The sequence below is a fragment of the Peromyscus maniculatus genome, chromosome 19, assembly GCF_049852395.1.
Source record: "Peromyscus maniculatus bairdii isolate BWxNUB_F1_BW_parent chromosome 19, HU_Pman_BW_mat_3.1, whole genome shotgun sequence".
NCBI classification, from domain to species: domain Eukaryota; kingdom Metazoa; phylum Chordata; class Mammalia; order Rodentia; family Cricetidae; genus Peromyscus; species Peromyscus maniculatus.
This window is the reverse complement of record NC_134870.1, coordinates 53,497,699-53,524,851: the sequence shown is the minus strand read 5'-3', so window position 1 is coordinate 53,524,851 and position 27,153 is coordinate 53,497,699. Positions and strand designations below refer to the sequence as shown.

The window sequence follows — 27,153 nt, the reverse complement described above, 5'->3', positions numbered from 1 at the left end:
ACTCTCTGACTTCCGGTGCAGGACTCTTCGTTCCCTGGCAGACTCCATTCATCTGGCGAGTCTTTCCCCAGGCACTGCAGACCTTATAGACTTTGAACATGAAATAGGATGAAGGTGTCTCAGGACATATGATATACCTCAAGTTCTGAGAACTGATTGTTAAAATCAAATCCCTGTTCTCCTACAGAAAAACTACATGGCATGGGGAATGCAGCTTAACCCACTCATCTTAAATGGGCATAATTATACTTTTCTTAAAAGGATTCTTTTGGGGTTACATGTAAAGTGCTCACTGTCCTGTCCAATATACAGAAATATTAAAAAAATTATTTGAAACACTTGCTAAAGCAGGCTTTGTTCTACATTATTTTCATTATCAAGAGAAAATACTGTGATTTTGCAGAAAGAGATTAGCTTCAACTCTAAACAAAACAATGCAGGGATTTATAGCCAAGGATTTGGTTGGTGAGGATCAGTGGACAGAAAATTATGAAGCGTAAATGTGAGAAGCAGGTGGGATTCTAGCTAAGTCAACTTAGCAGGATTCTTGCTGAAGACAAGCCAGGACAATCAGGCATAACCTGGGGACGGGGAAGGACAAAGTGCCTGGTACTTTACTGAGGATGGGGGAGTCTAGTTAAACCAACTTACCAGCGTTCTTGCTGAAACTGGGCAATGTAAAGTTGGACATAGTGTTGATCAGAATTAATTGTCAACCTGACAGAATCTAGAATCACCAGCAAGAAGGGCCTCTGGGTATACCTGTGGGGGTTTATCTTGAGCATGTTAACTGATATGGGGAGACCCATCTTAGTTGTGGGTAGGACCATTCTCCAGGCAGGGGTTCTGGAATGTGGAAGCCAAAACAGCGCACTGAGCAGTAGTGAACATTCATTGTTCTCTTTTGACTGTGGACATTATAGGACTCGCTGCTTCAGGTTCCTCCCACTGCCTTGATTTCTCTGCCACGATGGACAATGGTATCAAACCATGAGCTAAAATAAGGCATTTCTCCCTTATCTTCTTTCTTTCAGGGTACTTATATTCACAGATGATATGATAGTTTATATAAGGGACCCCAAAAATTCTATCAGGGAACTCCTAAGGTGATAAACACCTTTAGTCAAGTGACTGAATACAAGATTAACTCAGAAAAAATCAGTAGCCCTCCTATATACAAATGATAAAAGGGCTGAGAAAGAAATAAGAGAATCAATACCCTTTATAATGGCCTCAAATAATATAAAATATCTTGGTGTAACTCTAACCAAGCAAGTGAAAAAACTGTATTATGAGAATTTCAAGTCTCTGAAGGTATTTTCTCATAGCACAGGAAAGAAATTAAGACAGATATAGAAAGCCAAACTTTGGTGCCTAGGGGTTCATGTGATCTAAATATATTGTGTTAATGTCCAAAATTCTCAAATAATAAATAAATAAACTTTCAAAGACACAAGGTCTAGTTGGGAAGATAATTCAGATGACCCTGGCTAACATTTTGCTGAGTTGAGACTGACAGTAGACATTTAGAAATGTGGCTCAGACCAGTATTGTAATATCTCCATTAAAATAGATAACAAATTTAGTATTATCTGCTTATCTAGAATGGCTGGCAAAGTTGACTGGCTAATATCCACATGGCATCTGCATGGATACTCACCACATCATAAATGCCAATTTTGTTCCAGCCTTGCATGATGGGGAGAAAAGATATAAACATGGGAATGGACCAGCAGCCTCCCAACATTAGTGCGATGCGGACAGGGGTCATCTTGCTTCTATAAACCAAAGGTTGGCAGCAGATGGCATAATACCTGGAGAGACAATGAGGGGCGGACCATGGGCAAGGAGAAATGAGAGGGAGAAGGGAAAGATAATAGATGGGGAAGAAGAGGAAGAGACAGGAGCAGGAAGGGATGGAAAGAAGGGGCAGCATCAGAGAAAAAAGAATTGGAGGAGGGGGTAGAGAGTAAAGTAAGGAAGGAAAATTGGGAATAAATGGAAGGAGGAGGAGAAAGAAAGGGAAGGGAATAAGAAGGAGAAAGGAAAGAGAAAAGACAATCATACAATAAGAATATTAGCACACAGCTTATATATTCTGTTAGTACATAAATATGTTTTAGATTGCATCTGAAGGTCATTGCCTTGAGTTGGCGCCACATCCCTCTTCATCTCCCAAAGTCTTGAGCAGCTTGATCTGCATGAAGGTCTACTCTACCTCAGACACAATTCCACTTTCAGAAATTGGAAAAACTTCTCCAGCCCTCCAGACCACTGGACCCTGGTACTTCTAGCCTCTGTGACTATAATTCGACCTATCTTGGATTTGTTCCCTTCCTCTTGATGGTTATGATAAGATGTTGTACTTCTGTGTTCCTTAAATTGTTGTCCAGGATTATCCCTTCTGCTTTCCCCTGCAACAGATTTATCTGAGAAGGCCAATGCAGATCTCAAGGACCTCCTGAATCAGCTTGCTAGAGAATCATCTGGAGTGTATATTTTCACTGGTGAGTCAATGCTACTTTCAGATAAATACCCTCCATTTCCCCTTAGAGGTGCATGCACTTCTGAGTTTCCCTACGTCAGCATGAGACCAAGTGATGGGCTCAAGCCAAGGAGTCACAAGTAGAATTCACATGCATTGTTTCTGACAGTGATCATTTAATTGTTTCTCCAAAGCTAGGCATATAATGTTGCAAACATCTCACTGTTAGTTATTGTCTACTTGTTGAAACTACACTCCCTTTATTTACTGGGGCCTGAGCCTTTCTTGGAATACACTGCTCACTGTCTTTTGTGCCTAAGGTATTAGACTTCCTCTGCTTCCACAAATGGTCTCCTCTCTAACTCCCAGACAATCCTGCATGTTATTCCACCCTGTCCAAATGTGCTGTGCCTTGATTAGCATTGCTCTAGATTAGTATGATTTGCTGCTACAGAGAAACAAATGGAAGTATCAAATTCCCTTTAAAATGTAACTTTGAGGGTGATGCTATAGATCAGCACATAGTTTTCCAAACCTTTATACAATTTGCAGATACAGTCAGTCCTGGAAAATGGATACCTGAAGTACAGTTGGGATAGTTCCATCCTCAGGGTCTAGGGTGGGATGCAGGGATGTACCTTGCACAGGCAGCTATGGAAACTTTCTCTTGCATAGACTTGGATTGTCGAGAAAGGTGACAAAAATTCTTATTCTCTTTCTTTAAAATACTAACAATAGTCAAGAGCAGGGAATGACTTATTTTGTTTAATTTTAAACTAGGTTAGAGAAATTCTGAGTGCTAGGTTAGTATATACACAATAAAAACTTGTGATCATGCCCAGATTCATATTTGACTTAAACTTTTTTCTCTATCCTACAGTAAGCATAATATGATTTTTTGAATTTGTATCAGAGGGCAAAAGACTATAAAATATGAGATTCTTAACTAAAACTCACAACATTGACATGAATGCTGAAGAGTCTTACTGGCAGAATCCTCAAAAGCCACCTTATAGATTTTGAATATCTTTCCACATATCATAAAATATTTTCTTTCAAGGAAAGAATTTAGAAAAGTTAAAAAAAGAAGGAAACTGCCCTATTATGATCTTCCTCTACAGCATGCCTGGTAGCACCATTAGTAAGAAGTTACTGTTCAAATTGACAGTGTTCTTAGAACACCTATAAAGCACACTGGATGCATTAATCATAACAGTTACCATTGACTTCCTTACCAAAGGCCCTATTTATATAACATTATACAATGCTCATAACTAGTGTGTGAATGAGTGTGTGTGTATGTGCATGTGTACTGAATCTATTATGAAAAGAAAAAAGAGAGAATATGGATATGATAAGATAAAAAGGGAGATTATGGAATCTACTTTTAAAAAGGAACTACTTGTTTTAAATAAGATAAGTAATAAAAATTTTTTGGTTTGAGTTTATCAGATGTTATTGGACTGGACATTGTTAATATATATAATGGAGTTTTTGGTCTGAATCTGTCAAATATTAATGGACTAGACAATGTTAATGTAATCTTGACTGTATATTGCATATACTTATTGGAGATAGTTTTTCTTGTATTAGCTATAAGCTTTTTTTAATTTTAGACAAAAAGAGAGGAAATGTGGTGGTATTGTGTTCCCCCAAAATACTGTGTACCCTAATAAATTTATCTTATTTTATCTTAATAAATTTATCTTATCTAAACCTGTGTGCATTTGTGTGCAGAGGCCAGAGGTCAATCTTGGTTGCCATTCACCTGTTTTTTGAAAAAGAATTTTTTGTTGGCATGGAACTCACCAAGTATTCTCAGCTGGCTGGCTAGAAAGTCCCAGAGGTCTGCCTGTATCTCCCTCCCCAATCCTGAGATTACAAGCATGTGCCACCACACCCAAACTTTTTACATGTGCTCTGGGGGTTGAACTTAAGTTCCTCTGGTTGCACAGCAATGTACTTATATTGACTACGATATCCTTCTAGCCCCTCATGAGTTTTTAAAAAGAGGAAATACACAAATGTATCCAATGAAGGAATACAAGTAAAAAGTGTGTGTGGCCAACACTCTGCATGGGTAAGAGTTGTTGGCACTGGGCTTAGACAGACTACCTGAAAAGCCAGTTGGACTATGACTGCTATCATTTCACTCTGATATCTCTCCAAAATCCCCAACAGATTTCTTTTAATTCCTTAAATACCTGCTTTAGAAATAAATGGAAAATATTCAGGATTTGAAGGACGCTATATTCCCAGGTTAGTTTTGTAGTTTTGTCAACTGAACACAAGCTAGAGTTACCTGGGAAGAAGAACCTTAGTCCAGAAAATGCCTGTAGGCACATCTGTGGGTACTTTTTGAACTGATGTTTGATTTGGGAGGGGCCCAGCCTACTGTGGATGACACTACCCCTAGTCCGGTGGTCCTAGGCGATATAAGAAAGCAGACCAAGCAAGCCACAAGGGGCAAGGCAGTGAGCAGGATTCTCTGGCGGGTTCTACTTCAGTTCCTCCATCTAGATCCCTGCCTGGGGTTCCTGCCTTGGCTTCCTCAGTGGATTATGCCCTGGGATATTTAAGTCAAATAAACCATTCCTCCGTGAGCTGCTTTTGGTCATGGTGTTTATCACAACAACAGAAAGCAAATGAAGACACTCAGAGATGTAAAATGCTTAAATCCCACTAACGTGAGGTATGTAGCCAAGCCCCCTGTAATTTACCAGGACCTGAGGATTCAATAAGTTCTACCAGAGGGTGTTATAAAACTAAGAGTATCCTGAAGCTAATAAATTTCTGTCTAAAAATGATTTTCTATTTCTTCTAGTATTATCCCTCTGGCCTAATTTAACATTTTTGTTTAAATCTTAACATACATGATTGCCTTGTGGTCATCTAAAGAGGGTTGTTATATTCCTCTGAAGTCACACTTTATATATGCAAAAATAAACAAACAAAACAAATCCCAGTCATTTACAGCTAGGAGTGATTTTGCTTACTAGGGGACTTTTGGCAATCTAGAGACAACTTTTTGTTGTCACAGCCTCCCTTGAAGCAGACACTATTGGAATCGAGTTGATTGAGGTTTGCCACCAACCAATGCACAGAACAGCCTCCGACAACAACTATCTGATCTACAGTGTCAATGTGCTGATACTGAAAACCTCTAGTTTATTCAATGTCTTTTTTCATCAATAATAGGGGCTCCATAGCCTTGATATGTTCTATAACGTGTCATTTTCTTTTAAGAGTAGCGTTCTACCAAAGAGCACAATACTCTTTTGCCTTTCTCCATGTCCACCATAGCTCAATATATAGCCTGGCTTGGCACACTGAAGCAAGGGCACCTGTACCTCCTCAAAAAACAACCTAGGACAAAGAGTAAGAAAGTCTACTTTACTGGATTGTGAGCTTCATGAGGGCAGACACGTTTCAGAAGCAGCTTTGGAAGCTCCCAGGGGAGAAAAACCATTACTAGTCCTACCTGGCTGTAAAACCTATGAACCACAAGGATCGGCATGGCGAGATATTCTGAGAGTGGCAATAGTGATACTGACATTTTGAGGGTAACCAACATCCATCCAATTGTACTCAAGACCCCCTCAAACAAGGGGGAATTCTTGTCTGGGACTGTAACATAGCCAACGAGGTGAGGTCATGGGACAGAGAAAAGAACCAATTGCTGCCACTTTCTCAAAGCAGGATGATTTCTAACTGCATTCTAAATAATTATCCTATACCCACAGGTAAGTGCAGCTTTCACTTTTATCAAAGAAGATGCTTTTTTCAGTAGATGGCAACCAGCACAGAAAACCACAACTGCTCAAAATGTAGGGACCAGCTGGCCATGGGTGTCGTGCCCGGCAGATGTATCTACAGCACAGCTCCTACATGGAAGGCTCAGGGAATGCAGTGGAAGAGACAGCAGAAAGGTGGTAAGAGCCAGAGGATCAGGACATCTGTTTCAAGACAGCCTTGTTTCAAAACATAAAAGGACACAAAATTGAAGGGGGCAGGAAAGGAAGGAGAAGGTGGATCTGGGAGGAATTTGGAGAAGATATGTGAATATTATCAAAATACGCTATATGTAATTCTTAAAGAATTGGCAAAATATACTTTTTTTTTTTTTTTTGGCAAAATATACTTTTTAAAAAAAGAGTTTGGATGAAGAAGTGGTCACAAAACTTGGAAATGTCCATCCAGTTCAACCCTGCAGCATATTTTTCTAAGAATTACAACAAAGAGAAGGGGTGTCGATTCTCAGGCTGAATGGATGTTGTTTAGCAACCAGAATTGTGGTTCATCTCAGGAGTAGATTAATATACAAAACCTGCTCTTTTGCCTTTTAGAGGATATTTTCTATTTACCAAAAATTACTTTTACAAAGTGACTTAATAAATATTCTAATGATAAATTAGGTTCCAGATGGCCAGAATTAACTAGAATGTAGCAAAGGTATTTGCAAACTAAGTTCTTATGCAAAACATTTCAAACTTTGTTCATAAAACTCCATTAAAATCCCCATCGGCAGACAACCTGAAGCTTCTCCAACCACAGCCACATGCAAATGTGGGATCTGATTGCTTTTAAATGTCTCTAGAGACACAATTTACTTTGATAAGTCTTAGAAGACAGCAGTGTATTTTAAACTCCATGCTAATCGCTTCACCACTCCTGCCACTGAGGAAAATCCTACCTCTCCATTCCTTGCACTTCAAACACAGGAAAGGGAGAAGTACTCAGAACAAACACGAATCCTGGATTTTCAGAATTAGCAGAGACCTTAGCAGTCAATTTTATGTCTCCTCACAGATGGGCACTGACTTCTTTTACCTTAACCTCTCATTCCCTCTAATCTCAGGGCTAGCTATTGACCTTCTCCAAGATAGTTTCCTTATCTGTAAAGTGGGATAAGGATGCTACACCATCCACTCTCTGTGAGAACTGATGAAGTAATATGTTGAAAACATAGGAAGTTCCCAGCACATAAGCATATGTATACACATGTGTGTATTTTAAATAAATTCAGCTACATTTTGGAGCTTGGGCTCTAAGCTATTTGCCATATCATATGAAAACACTTGGAACAGCATCTTTAACTATAGTAGAGTCTAAGACACAAATACTAAATGAGTTCTTCCCTACAGGTAGATGGCTGTGAATGATGGAGTTTATCACATATAAGATGTAATATACGCTGTTGCTTATGAGTTCTGGGGTCAATGTTCTATACTCACAACTAATCACAAGATAAACAGAAATATCATCTCTCTCTCTCTCTCTCTCTCTCTCTCTCTCTCTCTCTCTATATATATATATATATATATATATATATATATATATATATAAATAGACAGATAGATACTTTTATACTGTGTAGGGTTAATGGCTGGGCAGTAGCCCTTCCTCCACAACCCTTAGAACAGATATCGGAATGTGTCTTTTTCCTCCAATCAGAGATGGGCTCCCCATTTCTACATCATTTTTACCGTTGCTGTTTTCACATGGTGTTTCTTTAACTGCACTGTGATTGCCACTCTCTTCTCTAATACCTCAATTATCTGCAGCATATGCCACACTAATTGAAGCACATTGTGCGGCAAGAAGTAGGACACTGTTTTGTGTCCAATGTCAGCAATTTCATGGCGATGCTTTGCATCCTTTGATGTACCAAGTAGAAAAGAGCATTAAGGTATGATGAAAATTTCCACTTTGAGCCTATTGGGTTTAAGAGAGACAGAAAGATGCCGAAGGTACCCTTCTGAACAGGCAGATAGAGAGAGGACTACGGAGCCCCGAAATAAACTAAAGAAAGTACAAAAAGAAAGGTACAAGTGAGCCACCAGCTAAACAAGGTCTTCAAAGGAAAGAGAGGAGCCACACAGGGCTGGGAAAATGTGTAACTCTTCAACAATAAGTGACTCTCTGGCCAAAGAGTAAAGGCTTATGAAGAAATCATGAGGCCTTTGGATTTGGAGAATTTCTAAGGCAAATACTAATGTTAAAATAATTTCAACGATTCAGGCATGTGGTACCTGCTGATGCACTGTACATACACTCATTTATGTTGCACAACTGCCCGAGTCTCCTAAGGGAAGTTACTAACATCAACATAATTCTACAAATTAGATGAAATCCAGAAAATTCAAGTAGGTCCTCCAAGATGATGAAATTCATATTTGTTTAAGCTGAGATGCATCCAGGCAGTCTAATAAATACCCCAGGCCTCATTCTTACCCATTTTTTCTTATGCCAAATTCTTCAGAAGAAAAGAAAAATAACACCAAAATCATAACAAAAAACTAAGGCCCATCTCAGAGCACGCTATGTTCAGTCAAACATGTGTAGAACTGACACTCTATAAACCTGTAGCAAGAGCATAGGGTTGATGAGACAGATCTGGTTCTTTCAGCATTCATCATTAGGGAGAAACTGATAAAAAATAGTGCAAGGTGAGCTGCCATGGTTATCTGTAATGGTCCATGCAAATGCTAAGGACGTATGAGGAAAATCAAAGGCTAAGATATGCAGTTAGCCCATAGTTAAGAAGGAGTCAGGACTTAGTTACCATCTGACCATCTGAAGATGCTTCCATGCCATGGAGGACGGCACGCCCGCCCCAACAGCTTTGGGGATTTACTCATATTGCTCCTCAAATATCAGTAATTTTACCATAACCTATTTTCTATCACTATGTTCCCTCACTGCACTAAAAGCTCTGTGAGTCACATACAGCCTTTCCTGTCATTCAGCACCTAATTCCAGTGTCCAGAAGAGTTCCCAGCAATTAGTAAGCACTCCAGAAATATGCGATGAAATGAATATAAAAATTACAGTTCATACCCTCCAGCATGAGATCCAACTGAACCAATGTGAAGGTTAGGTACAATGTGTGGACATGGTTGCAAAGAGCATATGAGAAGAAGAAACTATTCGGGGGCATTTATTTGGCCTATACTTCCACAGCACTGTTCATTGTAGGAAGAAACCAGAACAGGAACTCAAACAGGGCAGGATCCTGGAGGCAGGACATGATGCAGAAGGCTATGGAGGGGTGCTGCTTTCTGGCTTGCTTCCCATGGTCTTGCTCAGCCTGATTTCTTATAGAACCCAGGACCACCAACCCAAGGATGGAACCACCCACCATGGACTGGGCCCTCCCACACCAATCACTAATGAGAAAATGAGGAAAGAAGAAACTCTTACTCATTTTCCTTGTGGCAAAAAAAAAAAAAAAAATCACTCAGCGATATTGGGCAAACAAATGGAACCATGTGACACATACGTCCTCAATGACTGACACATTTGATTTATACACTGCACAATTGAGTTAGGCTCCAGGGAGATCATTAAGCAACCCAGACAATTTATCTCTTGCACGAGATTAAATATGCAGCCGCAGAGTCAGAAGAACATGTTTTACAAGGAAACTTGTTTCAAAGAATAAAAAAAACCTGGGACTCAAAAATCTGTGGAAGGTTTTGCAGATAGATTGTTTCAAGTTTCTGGGTGGCAGAAGAAGACTGACAACAAAGAAAATGCTGCCATTCTGACAGGTAATGGTCTCTTTAATAAATTAGACTTTTAGAAGTAATTGTATTTAAGGCCAAATAAAGGAAGAATTGCAAACATGTTAAAAAATAGAGGTAGGGCAGTTAAGTCTAAAATAAGATACGATTTAAGAATCCAGTGGAAGGATGAAAGTATAGCTGGTCGATATAGAGGAAACCAGTAGATAGCATTTTTTCATCTGATTGGGAGTACTCTATAAGCTATCTCTAAGCCTTCAGCTAGCCTGAGAGAAGTTGGAATCTGATCTCCACACAGTGTCCCAGTTTCTGGGGGAAGTACCAAGCTTCCATACTACATGCTTTTAGTGAATATGGCAGTCACAGAGCTCCACCTTTGTCCAGAAAAAAAAAAAAAAAGATGTGCCATTCCCACATCACGGTGAGCAGGTGTTGAGGGAGGTGTGATTCCAACACTGAGACCTAGCATCTTGAGTTCTTTTCCTGTGGATTTCTATGTTTCAGACTTATGTTGCCAATGCCCCCCATCCCAGGAAGAACTCAGCTTGAGGATAAATTCATCAAGAGTTCAGAGCTGAGGAACAGAATAAGAACAACGAGGAATGGGTATAAGTAGAGACAAAGGTATAGTGAACAGGAAAAATAAACATGGACACCAAGAGGAGAGGAGAGTTAGAAAGAGGCAGACAGGATGAAACTGTTGAAATCTTTGTAGAAAGCTGTGCTTAATGCCAGGTTTTTTCAGTCAAGTGGTCCATCACTTCAGTTTCTGTCAGAAAGAGTGCTTTACTAATGGGTCATCCAAAAAGCAAGTTGGGAAGAACAGTCCCAATGTTCATTGGCATCTGTACAGACAAAGGCTTCTTCAAAAACCACTAAAAGATAAATTCAAAGCAGCTACCAAAGCAAATATATTTATTACACATGATGTCACTATAGGTGGCTGTGTTCACAGTCATTACCTCAAAGTGGTAGGCAGGCTGTGGGGCCATCTCTATGTTATCTGCTTGTGTATTGGTGACATATTATTTTTTGCAATGCTCAGGTATTACTGTTTTTAATCTTGTAATAAGAAAAGAAAGTGGCAGGATGGAGCAAGAATAAGGTCACAAACTAACCTGAGGCTAAGCAAGATCAGAATGAAGACAATCTGCTCATGGTTGGTCAATCAATCTCTCTCTCCTTCCCTCCTTCAATGATTTTTTTCATATTGTATGTTCAGACATACTTATAAATGCATTTATTTTATGAGTGTAATTGTGACCAACATTTAAGTCTGAAACTTTCTTTTTTCTCAGATAACAGTTACAACTCTCAGCACATCCTATTTGTCAGGAGTTTCAACAGCTTCATTGTATTGCACTTTCAAAAGTAGCATTTTTTTTTATAGCTGGTTGGTTGTTTTTCATTCTCCATGGAACCTCACACAATACAGTGTTTGACCTCTCGTGACTCATACTATACTGAACAGAGTAATTATAGTTTTGAAATTATTTTAAAAGTTCAGGAATATGTCATTTGTTAAAGTACCAAGAAATATAATAATTTCAGACATAAAAATGCATTTTTTTTAATATTAAAGGAATTATGTATTTTTACTGGACCCAGGAGTCAATAATCTGGGCAATAATTAAGAATCACAGTGAGGCTCCTTTTGTGAAAGGTACTACCCTTTCTTAAACTACTCACAACAGCTTGAGATGGGAGGGCTGTGTGTCTTGCTAGGACCCTCACTCACATGATAAGGCCATCAAACCCTGACCGTCCAAGACACTCCCTCTCTGCCTTGACCCAGCTCAAATGTAAGACCAAGAGGAACGCTGTAAAAGCAGAAGCTATATGATAAATAAAACCATGCTATTCCAGGCAAGGCATTATCTGGAATGCTCAGGATGGACCCTCTGGCTCAGTGAGGGTATCACCTGGGATAGGATCATGTTGGAGAGAAAGAAAAGGAAAACAAGACAAGAACTGTCTAGTCCCATCTTCCTTGTGGAGTTCAAGTTTCTGATGTCCACTAGGGGAAAGAAAATAAAAATTTGCCAAATACCTAAATAAATATTTATGTGCAACTACTCTTTAATTGTCAAAATTGTCATTAAATGCAAATTTCACAGATTCCACAAACACTCTCTCATCCTTGTTCATATTACAGAGCTTCTTCCCACAAGGGAAAAAGAAAGACTTTGTGGGAGAAATTACAGAACTGCATTTAATAAGAAAATACAATGAGTTCTACAAAGAATGTGTGTGTCTGAGGAGGTCCGAGATGACTTCTGCTGCAGGAATATATGACTGAGCTAAAATCTGAAAGTCACACAGAGGGCAAAGGAGCTTTCCAGGCACAGAGAGGAGCCAATGCCTGGAAAACAACAGGGGAAAAAAAGGTCAAAGTGGTCAGAGCCAAGAGGCAGGGCTGGTGAAGGGTCTGGAGGGAAGCTTGGGGCAGAGACTGGAAACAGACAGTGAAACCCATCTATACTCATCAATTATTGCCACTCTCATAACTCAACAGAAAAGTTCCTCTGTGTAGTGGATGGTGATTAGCACACAAACTCATAACTGGTCAAAGTGTGGAGAGTAAGTGTCAGTGGTGTGCTCAGACACAAACAAAACGTCTAGATTGCTCTCCCCTCCCACACACACACAGACAGACAGCAAGGGTCAGACACCGTAGAAAAGAGGAGGCAGAAAGACTGACCAGAGATAAGTCACATCTTCGGGACCTGACAGGACCAGTGCATTCGTGAGCTCACAGCAGCTTGGTTTGCCTGCACAGGACACGTAGAGCATCAGGCCAATCCACATTCCAGCACTGAGTGGGATGATGTACCTCCACACTTAGCTGAGGAGCTATGGACAGTTGAGGACTCCTCAGGAAGAGGAGTCAGTTTTCTTTAAGGGCCTGGCTCCCGGTGGGTAGACTGTGCTCCAGTGCTTGGCATTCACTTAGGAGTACATGAGCCCCACACATTGGAGGTGATAGGCTATTTTAAGGGAGGACATCAATGTGAGAGGTAAGGGTAGATCTAGGAGGAGCTGGGATGAAGGAGATCAAATTACATGGTGTGAAATTCTTGAAGATTTGATGAAAATATTGTACACAGAGGGATAGTAGGACACAGGTGTAATGAGGGGGAAATAGGAAGAATAGGGGGACATTTGAACTGTGGAGAGGAGAGGGATAAATAGCACAAAATATTTGAAAAAGCTATAGAGAAGCATTATTTTATGTTAACTTCAAATTTATATGTAATACATGTAACACTTATCATTTAAATGAAGTTATACCATTAACAGTAATAATGTTCTCCCCAAGAGCTACAGACTATCTAACAAACCCAAGTGCAGACATGGAAAACTTCCCTTCAAGTTGTTGGTCAGGGTAGTCAAGAGACTACTAAAAACAGTACAAGCTATTACCGTTGCCCTTGGTTTCATCCCAAAACTTGAAGGTAAAACCCTGTTGCTGAAAACACTGCCTACTTCAAACACAGGAGACAAAGTGGATATGATACAGAAGCTTCTTCCCTGAGGAATGACTCCCATGGTATTGGAAAGTGCTATGTATCTACCAAGACAGAACAACATTCCTACCCGATGTAAAGCCTACGTGCCACCACAGAGGCCAAAGGTCCAAGAGTGACACATCTCAGGGGTGAACAACAGGCATCTAATTGGACTTACAGCCTAGTCAATAAGAGAGAATCCATGCTGGGATTGTAAACGTACTCAACTACCCAGGGCTGGTCAACTACTGGACTCTAAGAGAGAACCTACTGCTGCTACTTTCCTAAACCCTATAAAATATCTAACTGCATTCTAATTACTACCCTTATATCCTCGGATAACTGGAGCTTTCACCCTTCATCAGAGAAGCTTCATTTTGCAGCAAGTAGGGAACATTAAGAAATCAACAACTGGGCCCGGCGGTGGTGGTGCACGCCTTTAATCCCAGCACTCGGGAGGCAGAGGCAGGCGGATCTCTGTGAGTTCAAGGCCAGCCTGGACTACCAAGTGAGTCCCAGGAAAGGCACAAAGCTACACAGAGAAACCCTGTCTCGAAAAACAAAAAACAAAACAAAACAAACAAACAAACAAAAGAAATCAACAACTGATTAAGATGTAGAGAACTCACAGGTCATGGGGATCCGACTCCAGTAGATAGATGTAAAATATAACCCTACACTTAAGGCTCCAGGTACATTGAGGAAGAGGGGGTGAAGAGACTGTAAGAGCCAGAAGACCAGGACATCTGCTACAAAATATTTTTTTTCCTTATATGACAAGGAAGCTACTACACCTATGAAATCTCAATAATATTGTTGACTGAAGAAGACCTGCATAATGATAACACCAATTGCCAGGCCAACCCGAATGGGGAAATCTCAAGGCTCCCCCCTCAGAAGAGCTAGAGGCAGCCAAGGATTGCAGAGAGAAGGAGAAATCTGTCTTCTCCAGGGATGAACCCCCTGATAGGTTATCCAGTGCCAAGTCTTTAGCCTTAAACACATATACATATGAGTGACACTAAATAGATTCAGTATGGTGTCGGGGGAGTGTGGAAGCAGGGCATGGGGGGTTGTTGAAGTAGGAAGATGGTTGGATATAAATACCATAAATACAATACTTACATTTATGAATTGCTAAATAAATTAAATTGAATTAAAAATTAATTGAATTAAATTTAAAAATTATCTACATCAAGCAATGTGGTTATATCTCAAAGCAAGCAGCTGTTGAAAGTCCCAGACAAGCAGCAATGCTCAGAGTTGCTGTTGAAAGCTGACATTTGTTTGATCTTATAAGTGAGAATAGATGGATAAGTCAGTGTGAGGAGAACAATTAGAGGATGCTCTGGTGTCTTGAGAGAAGTAAAAAAGACAGATGGTGATTAGCTCGGGTAGCACTTTCCGCTCACAGCAGGACTGAGTCATAGTGGACAATGTTCCCCCTCAGGCAGCTGAGCTCATTTCTTCCTGACTGCAATCCTGCAAGATCAGGTCTTTATCCTCCATTTTATTTTTTTGAGACAAAGAAAAAGTGAAACTCAGAAAGTCTTATTAACTCACTGCCAATCTCAGTGGCAAAACCTGACAAAGCTGAAATTTAAAGTTAAATCTCTCACATTTAAAAACAGATGGCTTTTAGTGTCCAATCACTACAGTGTGAGCCTACTTGAAGAAATGTTCATGAGGGAGTGTAAGCTTAAATCTGGAAATCGAAAGCCAACCCCCCATGGGAGACCTTCAGCCCTGGTCTTGGGGTTGTCTGCTCTCTTCAGCAGTGAGATGAATTTTCTCTCATTTTTATTTTCTGCATGGATCATTTTCTTCCCCTAGCTTTTGCCAAAAATCTCACTGACTTCCAGCTTCCCTTTATCCCCAGCCTTGCTTTTTTCTAAGTTCCTATATTATGTCTAGTCTCACAGACCATTGTAGCACTGATCATATGCAGGATGTCCCTGTATTTTCTCCTTTCTCATACTTTATTTTCTGTAATATGAAATTTCATATAGTAGCCAATGTCTTCAAAATGTCCTTCACACACTAATGTCTGATTGTAAATGAGCTAAGATGAAGAAATGTCTAATTATGACTCATGGTAGGTCTTACTGTTGGCTACCAGCTCAACTGTGCACCTCTCTATCTATGCAGTGGAGTCTCATTATACATGCACAGAACCTAGGCAATTCAACTTTGTGTTCTTGTCAGAAAAAAAAGTGATTTAAACAGAGGAGGCTTGCTGGCTGGGTTGTGGTGGGGAATGCTCTAATCCCAACATTTGGGAGGCAGAGGCAGGTGGATCTCTGTGAGTTCAAGGCCAGCCTGGTCTGCAAATTAAGTTCCAGGACAACCAGACCCGTTACACAGAGAAACTCTGTCTTGAAAAACAAAACTAATGAACAAAAAGAATAGAAGGAGGAGGAGGAGGAGGAGGAGGAGGCGGAGGAGGCGGAGGAGGAGGAGGAGACTGTCACTGTCACATCTGCCATTCCAGTCAGTGCTCTCATAAGAAAAGAGGTGAATCTGTTGTTGTCACAGAAGATTTAAATTCTTAAGGACCCACCTCAGATGAGTAATTTTCAAAGAAATCATTATTATTACTGTTTAAAGGTGACTATTTTAGAGACATAACATCCTCTAACTTGGCTAATTTATTTTTCTAAATCCTCAACTTAAGAAATGCATCTCTCCCAAGCCAGGGGATATAGGTCTATGGATAGCTGGAGAGAAAGTGAGATGTTATTCCTGACAATCTAAGCTCATGAAACTTTAACCCTACATTTTCTTCTGGGTTCTAGCTCCTAAGCCACATATGTTCTCAGAGTCATATGATTTTTAAAGTATATTCTTTCGTTAGTTATTCCATGAACATGAACAGAAATTGGAGAATGGAAAGAGCTGATAAATATACATTCCCAATAAATGAGGCCAAGGTGGCAACCATTAGGCACCCTAAAGTATAAAAACAAACACACAAACAAACAAAAATCCCTACAATATATATTGGGATATTATAAGCTGAATTTTTAAGTCAGCAATTATTGGAGATTTTGTAATCAACTTTAACTTAATAGGGAAAAAACTCCCCCATGATCACATGCACTTTCCTAGATCTTACTTGTTATATGCGCATATTTTAGGAGAAGGTTATGTCCGAACACAGTGAGATCATTCAGAACTGGTCCATAGCCTCCTGGGCATGTGCACTAACTCTGGCCACCTGGCTCCCTTAGCATTTCGTCCCTGTCATCAATATAAAGTTGGAAATGAACTTGGCTGAAGATACCTATCTACACAGTTAACTCTATGCAACCTTTAGCTCTTCAAAATCTCTAAGAGTGCCTGACTGAGAAGAAGTCCTCCACAAGCACTGCCCTGGTGCAAGAATCACTGAACTTCTACATCCGTGTCTGGGACCAATTTCGGGAGATGAGGTAGTAAGGAAAGGAAGGTAATATCTGCTAGGTCACACTGGTGTCAAGGGCATTCCATTCTGCACCTTGCCCTGCTCTTACCTATCCAGTGAGATGCAGCACAGGTGAAAAATCGATGCTGTAGTGAGTAGGACATCCAGAGAGGTCCGGACCAGGCAAAACGTACGCTCATAAATCAAGGTGTCTTGAACCAGCTCAATGGCACCAAAGGGCATCACCAGCACCGAAACCAGCAGATCAGCAAAGGCAAGGGACACAATGAAATAATTGGTTTTTATTTTCCTGTAAGTGAAAAGGTACAAGCAAGGTGGCCAGGGGAGGATGTGGAAAGGAATGGGGGGAAGAATTGGGGGAAATGGAAGGAAGGAAAGAAGGGAGGTAGAAAAGGAAAGAAAAGTCACACATTAAAAATAAGCCGCAAGACTCAGTTTCCCCTCGTGCACCACGGCCAAGGAGATTCTCTGTGGTCCAGCCTCTCCCGACTTCTCCAGACTCATTTCACACCCAAAGACATCTTTTCCTCAGCTTTCTGGCTCTTCTGGCCTTAGCAGAGACTGCCAGTGTATTGAGAGCCATTCCGAGGCTCCACACAGTAGAGTAGGCTCTTTCCCACCTACTCTAGTCACCACCGCCCACCCTGGCTCTGGTCCTGGCTTAGGCCCTCCCAGAGAGCCCTCTCAAGATGCTGTCCTCACAGACAGTGTCAAGCTACCACCTGCAGCTCCTAGGGTGACCTCTTGTGTACCCCCTACATGTGTGACCCCAGGCAAAACTCTGCATTGCACCTTCTTTGCCTCGTCACTGGTTCAGGGCGTGTCCTGCTTAGAGAGGCGCTACCTTTAGCTCATCTCTCCCTTCATGGGCCGATGTGCCTTAGTCCAGGCTACACACTGGAAATACCTGGTGGATTTTAGCAAACATCAGTGCCCAGGGTTCGACCCAGATCAGTTAGACAAAAACCATGGGTAGATAGCATTCTCCTCCACCGAAGATTGCTACATAAGGTACAGAATGGCCAATTAAACTTGGATTTTTAACAGTGAATTACTTTTTAAATATAAATATTTCCACAGTATTGCACAGGACATACCAATATCATACATCAGTATTTTGAAAAATATCTCAGGTGATTGTAAATATAGCCAGAGTTGACATTGGTGATGTGCAAAATGTGGTAGATCCAGTATTTATTCCCCCATATTAATCATTAGTTTCCCATGCCTTCCCTGAACCATTGGTAGCAGGAGGAGATATATACTGACCACATATTGAATATATATATATATATATATATATATATATATATATATATATATATATATATATACCACAGTTATTTAAACAAATGCAACATGGCACAGTTAAACAGACAGGATGGAATTAACCCAGGGTGCTCTTATGGTTATGTTAGTGTTGGGTTTGAAGGATTGTGTGATCCCTTTTCTATTTTTCAAAACCTATTCCCATGCATGTGATAAATCAAAATAGAAATTATTCAGAGCCAACTGAAGGAAGATCCCTCTGACACCCATGTTTCCTACGAGGGTCCCTTGTACTGCTCACCTGAGCTGCCTGTCCCTGCACACAGCCACCATCACCAGCAGGTTGCCCAGGATGGCCATCAGGATAACCACTGAGAGGAATGTTAGCAGTGTGACCTTCTTCACGGACTGGAAACCCTCCTTGGAACTGGAGGTTAAGAGGAAAACAAGACACAAAAATGTGAGGGAGCCTCAATGACACTGGAAAGGAATTCATTTGCTCCCCTTCAATATTCAGGAAGTTCACATTACCATCAATCGACAGCAGTAACCTGTTTTATGCACCTAAACTTGCCAAGGCCTGCCTCACTTGTTGGGCTTCTCCAGATGACTGGAGCATATGAGAGGAGGTCTGGGAAGGTGAATCACTAGCCTCAACTGCATGACTTTATTTTGTTTTGTTTTTTTCCTTCAGAGATTCAGTTTGTTGAGTACTCAGGTATGGACTTGGTTAATTTCTGTTTTGCATACCTGCCTCATCTACAGTGCAAGCACTGTAACACAAGGACCTCAGTTGTTTTATTCATTGATGTGTGTTCAATGCATCATTGATCAGATGAAGGAGAAGATGGCCGATTCATGAATGGTAGTAACTGAAACCAAGGTCTGCATGAACACAAGGACCTACTTCTTTCTGTATCCCAGTCTAGCTTAAGCAAAAGCCGTGGTTTATAGATGGGTTGTCTTGGGAGGGACAGCCATACTCAAAAGGTGTTCTTATGACAATTCACAAATGAACTCAGGTTCTGTGAAGCCCACAGGACAAGAAGCTCAGGGACATCTTCTACTTCATGACTGTGCTGGCTTCACTGTCACCTGATGTCACTTTGACATTTCAAATCCATGGTCTTGTCCATTTCAGCACCTGATTAGACTCTACAAATTCTCTCTTGCCAGTGTAAGCTCAGAATTTTGTTTTATTAACTTGAAGTGAGTGCTCCCTCTCGATGAAGGCACAATATTTGCAGGTTGCTCAGAAACTGCAGGAAACAATTATGTTCATGTCACAAAACATTCTTTTTAAGAAGTTTGAAATGGTTTTTAAACTGTTGGACATGAACTGTACACATCAGCACAGAAAACTGGAGGAAGAAAAGTTGTTGGGATAAGTTAGTGTCTGCTTTGAGAGAGGACACTTCTCAACACAACATATGGAACACAAGGTCCCTAGAACCAAGAACATCCCATCTTTTTTTAAAAATTTTTATTTTATAATTTAATTTAATTTTACATATCAGCCATGAATTCCCTTGTTATCCCCCTTCCTCACTCCCTGTCCCCACCTTCCCCCTCAGCCCACACCCCACTCCCATCTCCTCCAGGGCAAAGACTCCCCTGGGGATTGAGTTCAACTTGGTAGATTCAGTCCAGGCAAGTCCAGTCCCCTTCTCCCAGGCTGAGCCAAGTGTCCCTGTATAAGCCCCAGGTTCCAAACAGCCAACTCATGCACTGAGGATAGGACCTGGTCCCACAGCCTGGATGCCTCCCAAACAGATCAAGCCAATCAACTATCTCACTTATCCAGAGGGCCTGATCCAGTTGGGGGCTCCTCAGCTATTGGTTCATAGTTCATGTGTTTCCATTCATTTGGCTATTTGTCCCTGTGCTTTTTCCAACCTTGGTCTCAACAATTCTCACTCATACAAACCCTCCTCTTTCTCGCCAGTTGGACTCCTGGAACTCCACTTGGGTTCATGGATCTCTGCATCTGGTTCCCTCTGTTGTTGGATGAGGTTTCTAGCATGACAATTAGGTTGTTTGGCCATCCTATCACCAGAGTAGGTCAGTTCAGGCTGTCTCTCGACCATTACTAGTAGTCTATCATGGGGGTATCTTTGTGGATTTCTGTGGACCTCTCTAGTACTTTGCTTCTTCCTATTGTCATGTGGTCTTCATTTATCATGGTCTCTTATTCCTTGTTCTCCCTCTCTGTTCTTGATCCAGCTGGGATCTCCTGCTCCTCTCTTTCCCATGACATCCCACTCACGTCCAGGTTAGAACATCCCATCTTTACTGCACTTCTTTGATGGGAAAATTAAGATGGGCATAGACCCCTAATATTCAGAGTTAGCTTAGTTCTAAATTTGACCGTGTTCACAACGTCTTCCTCTAGGCAAGTCCGGAAGAAAGTATGCCAATAGGGATAAGAAATGGTCCTTAGCCAGCTGGGGACCATGGCAGCCCCTTCACTCTGCTGAGAACTCTTTCTTTACATTGACTAGAATGTTGAAGTCTGGAGTTCACACAAAAAGGATTGTTCACCTAAGTAACTCTTCCATTCTGAAGCTATGGCCTTCAAGAGCACAAACACTGAATAGGGAAGATTTAATTAAATAAAAGCACAGTGATTTGCTCATGAAAAACTAATTTTATCTTAAGCCATGTTGATGGAGAGGTAAAGTGCCTAATGAAGAAAGTGATAATGTTTTATTTTCTACATACTCTTTTGAGGCTCTAACTCAAAGATTCAGAGACCCTCTGAATCATCTTCCTCCTCTAGGGCTTGTATTTTATGCTCATTATTTTTTATAATTGAAAAATATTTATTCTGTTTATGTGCACAAGTACTTTGCCTGCATATATATATATATATATATATATATATATATATATATATATATATATATATATATATATGTACCCATGTGTGTTTGGTGCCCATAGAGGTCAAAAGAGGGTGTCAGATCCCCTGGAACTGAAGTTACAGATGGTTTATGAGCTATCATATATAGATGCTCGGAATCAAACCCAAGTCCTCTGGAAGAACAACAGTGCTTTTATCCACTGTGCCGTCTCTTTCGTGCTGATACCCATTTTCTATAAAATGTGCTTTTGGTGTTTGACTGATTCTTATCATTCTTGTCTGATTAAGTTCAACCCTTAGGCCATGTCCAGTAGCCAACAAACATTTCCCATCTTCACAGGGTTGACTACCTGAAATGACTGTTTAAGTTGTTTTGTAACTTGACCTCACGGATTGTCTTTGGTTCTATTTTCACTGTGATTTCCAGTGCCAGTGAAGTGTCTAGTCTACAGTGTGTGGTGTGTGGGTATGTGCAGTGCACAACAAGTACTTGCTAGCTTGCTGACTGAGTCACAGACATGTACTATTCCACAAAGGGAGGCATATTCTTCACTGTATTTCAAAGCATTCTTTAAAAATATACAGGAGTATCTAAAGAAGAGAAGCTCCAGGGACAAAATTTTTTAGAAGATATTTTTTAACTATCAAAAGGCATATGCCATTTGAAATAAGGGTAGATTAACACATTTATTCATTCAACTCTAGGATAGGCTTAGTGTGTCTACAAGAAAAACAGAACAGAAAGTAAACAAACCATCAGATACGTCAGAAAATACGTAGTGTTAGCTCCAAAAGGATAGGGAGATCAGGACTGTCGATGGGGGTTAGAATGCTTTGTGTTTGGGGATGTGTGTGGAGGTGTACTCTCCTATGTGGGCATGTGTGGAGCTCAGAGGTTGTTTCCCCATGTTATCTTCATTTTATTTTATTTTATTTCATTTATTTATTTTAATTTTTTGGCTGAGCCAGCCTGCAGCTTCCTTGGAACATGTCCTCACAGCACCACTTCCCGCTTCCAACATCACTTCCGGCTTCCAACTTCCAGTTTCAGGACCCGCCCTCTTCTGAGTAGGACCTCCTGAGTCTTATTTTATTTCTAAGACAGAGTCTAATGTTAACTTGGAGCTTGTCATTTGGCTAGATTAGTTGGCCAGGGAACCAAAGGAATCCACCTGTCTTTGTCCTCCAGTCATAGGTAATACCACCAACCCCAGCATTTACCAGGTGAGTGTGTGTGTGTGCTCCCACACCTATACCTGCTTGTATATAAACACACACACACACACACACACACACACACACACACACACCACACCACACCACACCAAAAATATTTTTAAGATGTTGGTGGTATGGCTCCATCTTGTATGCAGCTGAATGTCAGAACTTTTGAAGCTTCCAAGTATAACTTATTTATAATCAAGGGCTCTCACTGAAGAAGACTGTTAAATATTAATAAGAACCTTCTCGTTGCCAGAGAGAATCTTCAATGACTTCCTGGAATTGTTTTGATTTTCTAATGCAAAAACTATTTAGGAATGCCTGGCTCCTATACAATAAAAGGAGTTCTGGATGTATTATGATCCCTGATTTCCACCTGTACTACAGAGCTATAGTAATAAAAACTGCATGGTATTGGCATAAAAACAGACACATTGATCACTGGAATCAAATCAAAGACCATGACATAAATCCATATACTTATGAATAGCCAATTTTTATAAAGAAGCCATGGCTATAAATAAACAATGGGGGAAAAGAATCTTTAACAAATGGTCCTGGTATAACTGAATGTCAGTATGTAGACCCATATCCATCACCCTGCACAAAACTCAAGTCCAAGTGGATCAATGTGGACCTTAACATAAAACCAGATACAGTGAACCTGATAGAAGAGAAAGTGGGGAATAGCCTTGAATGCATTGGCACAGGAGATACCTTCCTGAACAGAACATCGGTAGCACAGGCACTAAGATCAATGATTAATAAATGGAACTTCTTGAAACTGAAAAGCTTCTGTAGGTAAAGGATACCACAATAGTGCAAAATGGCAGTCCACAGAACGGGAAAAGATTTTCACTGACTACACATCAAACAGGGGACTAATATACAAAATATATAAAGAACTCAAGAAACCAGACACCAACAAACCAAATAATTAGGTAAAAATGGGGTGCAGATGTAACAGAGAATCCTCAACAGAGGAATCTCAAATAGCTGAGAAACACTTAAAGAAGTGTTCAACACCCTTAACCATCAGGGAAATGCAAATCAAAACAACTTTGAGATTTCATCTTACACCTGCCAGAATGGCTATGATCAAAAACACAAGTGACAGCTCATGCTGTAAAGGATGTGGAGCAAGGGGAACATTCCTCCACTGCTGGTGTCAGTACAAACTTGTACAGCCACTTTGGAAATAAATATGGTGGTTTCTCAGAAAATTGGAAATTGATCTCAATCAAGACCCAGCTATACCACTCCTGGGTATATACCCAAAGGATGCTCCATCCTGTCACAAGGATAGTTGCTTAATTGTGTTCATAGTATCTTTATCAATAATAACAAGAAACTAGAAACAACCTAGATAACCCTCAACCAAAGAATGGATAAAGAAAATGTGGTACAATTACACAATGGAGCACTAGTCAGCTGTTAAAAACAATGACAGCATGAAATTTTCAGACAAGTGGATGGAACTAGAAAACATCATCCCAAGTGAGGTAACCCAGACCCAGAAAGACAAAGATAGCATGCACTTACTTATAAGTGAATATTAGCCATAAAGTAAAAGATAATCATGCTACAATCCACAGACCCAGAGAGGCCAAGTAACAAGGAGGGCTTAAGGGGATCTCCCTGGGAAGGGGAAAAAGAATAATTTCATGAATGGACTGGGGGTGGGTAGAGTTGGAAAGAGGAGGAATCAGGTGTATGGGGGAAGAAAATTCCAGGAGAAATTATTGGAATTGGGGTGCATTTCAGGAGTGAGTTAGAAATCTAGTGCAATGGAAACTCCATATAGAATCTATGAGAATAACCCTAGCAAAGACTCCTAGTCATGGGGACACGGAGCCTGAACTGGCCACCTTCTGTAACCAGACAGGACCTCTAGTGAAGGGATTGGGACATCAACCTAGCCACAAAACCTTCAACCTACAGTTTGCCGTGCCTACAAAGTGTTCTGGGACCAGGGCTTAGCAGAAATGTCATCAAAGAGACCAGAGAGACTTCATTCAGGAACTGATGGGAGCAGATGCAGAGTCCCAAACATTAGAGAGAGCTCCGGGAGTCCTGCCAAGGAGAGGGAAAAAGGATGGAAGGAACCAGAAGGGTCAGGGACACCACAGAACAAGGCCTTGAGAATCAACTGACCAGGACTCATTGGGGGCTTGCAGAAATCAGGGAGCCTGTAGGGGTCCCACCTAGGTCTTCTGAATATGTGTTATGACTGGGTAGCTCAGGTTCCTGTGGGATTCCTAATAGTAGGAGCTGGGGGTGGGGCTGTCTCTGCCCTATCCTATTCTTCCTACTGGGTTGCCTTGTCCAGCCTTGATGTGATGATATGTAGCTGGTCTTATTGCGGTTTTGTTATGTCTCTGGAAGGCCTGCTCTTGTCTGAGGGGAGGTTGGGTTGGTGGATCTCGGGGACAGGGGGAGGTGGGGGGAAGAGACTACGGGAACTGCAGTGAATGTAATATATGAGAGAAGAATTTTTTTTTAATTCTCATTAAAAATATACCTGGAGCTGGGCGGTGGTGGTGCACGCCTTTAATCCCAGCACTCGGGAGGCAGAGGCAGGCGGATCTCTGTGAGTTCGAGGCCAGCCTGGGCTACCAAGTGAGCTCCAGAAAAAGGCGCAAAGCTACACAGAGAAGTCCTGTCTCGAAAAACCATATATATATATATATATATATATATATATATATATATATATGTATGTATGTGTGTGTATATATATATACCTGGCTCTACTGAGAGATGTATTCATAGTTGGTAGGATAACTACAATCAAAACAGAACAAAATAAATTAAAACAAGTGTTATCATTAATATAGGTAATTTGGAATCCATGTGTATCTCTGATGGGAATATAAACAGCTTGATGTCTCAGAATGACCACATGAACCCAGAAATTCAATTCTAAATATGTTTCTTAAAGAACCGAGAACAGGAATACAAATGGGTAATTTTATATCAATATTCCTGACAGCATTACTCATAAGAGTCTGTAGACATAATCCAGTGGTTTATACCCATGAACAGACAAATAATCAGAATGCAATAGATATGTAAATGTATATATGTATTGGAATATTATTTTGCCATAAAAGGCATGAAGGTGTAACATATGCTTCAACATTGATGTAGCCTAAAGATATCATACTAGTTGAGATGCACCAGAAACAAAAGGACCACTACATGATTCTGCCTATATTAGAATCAGATAATAGATATATTCATAAGGAAAGAAAGTGGAATAAAAACTGCCCAGGTCTGGGGATGCAGGGGAGTGGGAAATTATTACTTAATAGGTGCAGAGTTATCCTTTGGAGTACTGGAAAAGTTCTGGAAATGGTGTTGATGATAATAGTTTCACACCATTATGGATGTACTTCTTATTACTGAGATGTGTAATTATAGTCATTTAATACATTACTGGTAAATTGTCTATTTGTGCTTTAATTAAAATAATTAAAAAAGAATATACAGATGGGCATGCATCAGAATGTTACTGTACAAGACTTCCGTGCTGTTGGTGGGCTGAGTAATTTAGGTCCCTTTCTTACCTACAAGGGATGCTATGAATATACCCTTAGCAGGTAGATTCTCTACATCGCTCACTTTTCCCATCAGAACCACTCTCCCTGAGTTGATTTTCTCCTCTTAGGAAAAGAAAACACACATATTCAGAGTGTCTGTGACTAGGACCTCTAGCTGCAAAGAATATGTACTTAAAGGACGTGGGCCAGAGGTTCAATGTCACGGGTCATCCGTGGCATGCCACTTAGGAGCTGGAAGACGCTGAATACTAAATTCTGAGTGACAAGCACAACTCAACCGTAGAGAGAACTTTCCTAATTAGGCAAAAGGAAGTATAAATTCTAGTTGCAACAATTAAAATAAACCAGGAGCCATTTTTTTCAAAATCTGTGTTAGATCCATGGGTGGCCTCTGACACCCAGGAATACCGTCAAGAACAATTAGGCAGTTCTCACCACCAAGCTGTGATCTACACCAAATGTGCTCCTTGACAGCTTTTCCTGTGAGAAATTTCTCTGCCATTTCTTTTTCCGAGATCTTTTGACCCATTAGTAAAGAAATGCTACAAACTTGCTGTCTGTGTTTAACATTTTCTCTGTTCTTAGTGAAAGAAAAAGAAAAGATTAAACCTGGGTACTCTATATAAGTTAGTTTATATAAAACCAAATGTCCCAGGGCAACGTTAGCAACAAATAATTGTTATCAATTGCAGAAGCCTATCCGCACAATAGCATGAGGTACATATTATGCTACAAATGTGTTTGTTTCTATCCTGGCTTTATTAATAACAAGCTATGTGACTTTAAAACATTCACTTATTTTCTCTGAGCCTCAGTTTCTTTATGGATCAACTGTGAAAGTTAGAGCAGGTGTCTTAACATCCATCTAATGCACACTGAGTGGCAACTATATGCCAAGTTCTGGGCTGGACATGGACCAAGTCCTTGTCCTCAAGGAGTTCACACTATGATGGGAGCAGAGAAGATGGACGTGGACAGTCAAAGAACAAATGCACTTGTGGTCAGCACTTCAAAGTAGTTCTCTCGTGTTCATGTTTGGTATTCACTGAGTATCCTTTTCGATTACAGATTTTGGTTTTGAAAATCTCAAGCATGGGATTCTAGCTTTTCAACCCTATGGGCCACTGGTGCTCTTCCTGAACCACGTCTTTTTTCTATTTTGTGGAAGAAGAGTAAGGTGCATGTGGGTGTGGGTGCACACAGAAGCCAGAGGCTGACCTCAGATGTCTTCCTCAGTCACTTCTCCACCTTGTATATTGAAACAGGTTCTCCTGCTAAACCTGGAGCTTATCG

At 40.6% G+C, this 27,153-nt stretch overlaps 1 protein-coding gene across 2 annotated transcripts in view; it reads right to left on the bottom strand.

Moving 5' to 3' along the window:
• The window catches only part of Htr4 (5-hydroxytryptamine receptor 4), a 203,139-nt gene that overhangs the window by 78,242 nt on the left and 97,744 nt on the right, over positions 1 to 27,153 (bottom strand). For both annotated transcript variants that reach the window (XM_042264017.2, XM_016003701.3), the window contains exons 3-5: positions 18,515 to 18,640; positions 17,033 to 17,233; positions 1,661 to 1,814 (exon numbers count right to left, since the gene is read on the bottom strand). In XM_042264017.2, coding sequence (XP_042119951.2) covers positions 1,661 to 1,814; positions 17,033 to 17,233; positions 18,515 to 18,640 — 481 coding nt within the window. The remainder of the gene's footprint in view (positions 1 to 1,660; positions 1,815 to 17,032; positions 17,234 to 18,514; positions 18,641 to 27,153) is intronic.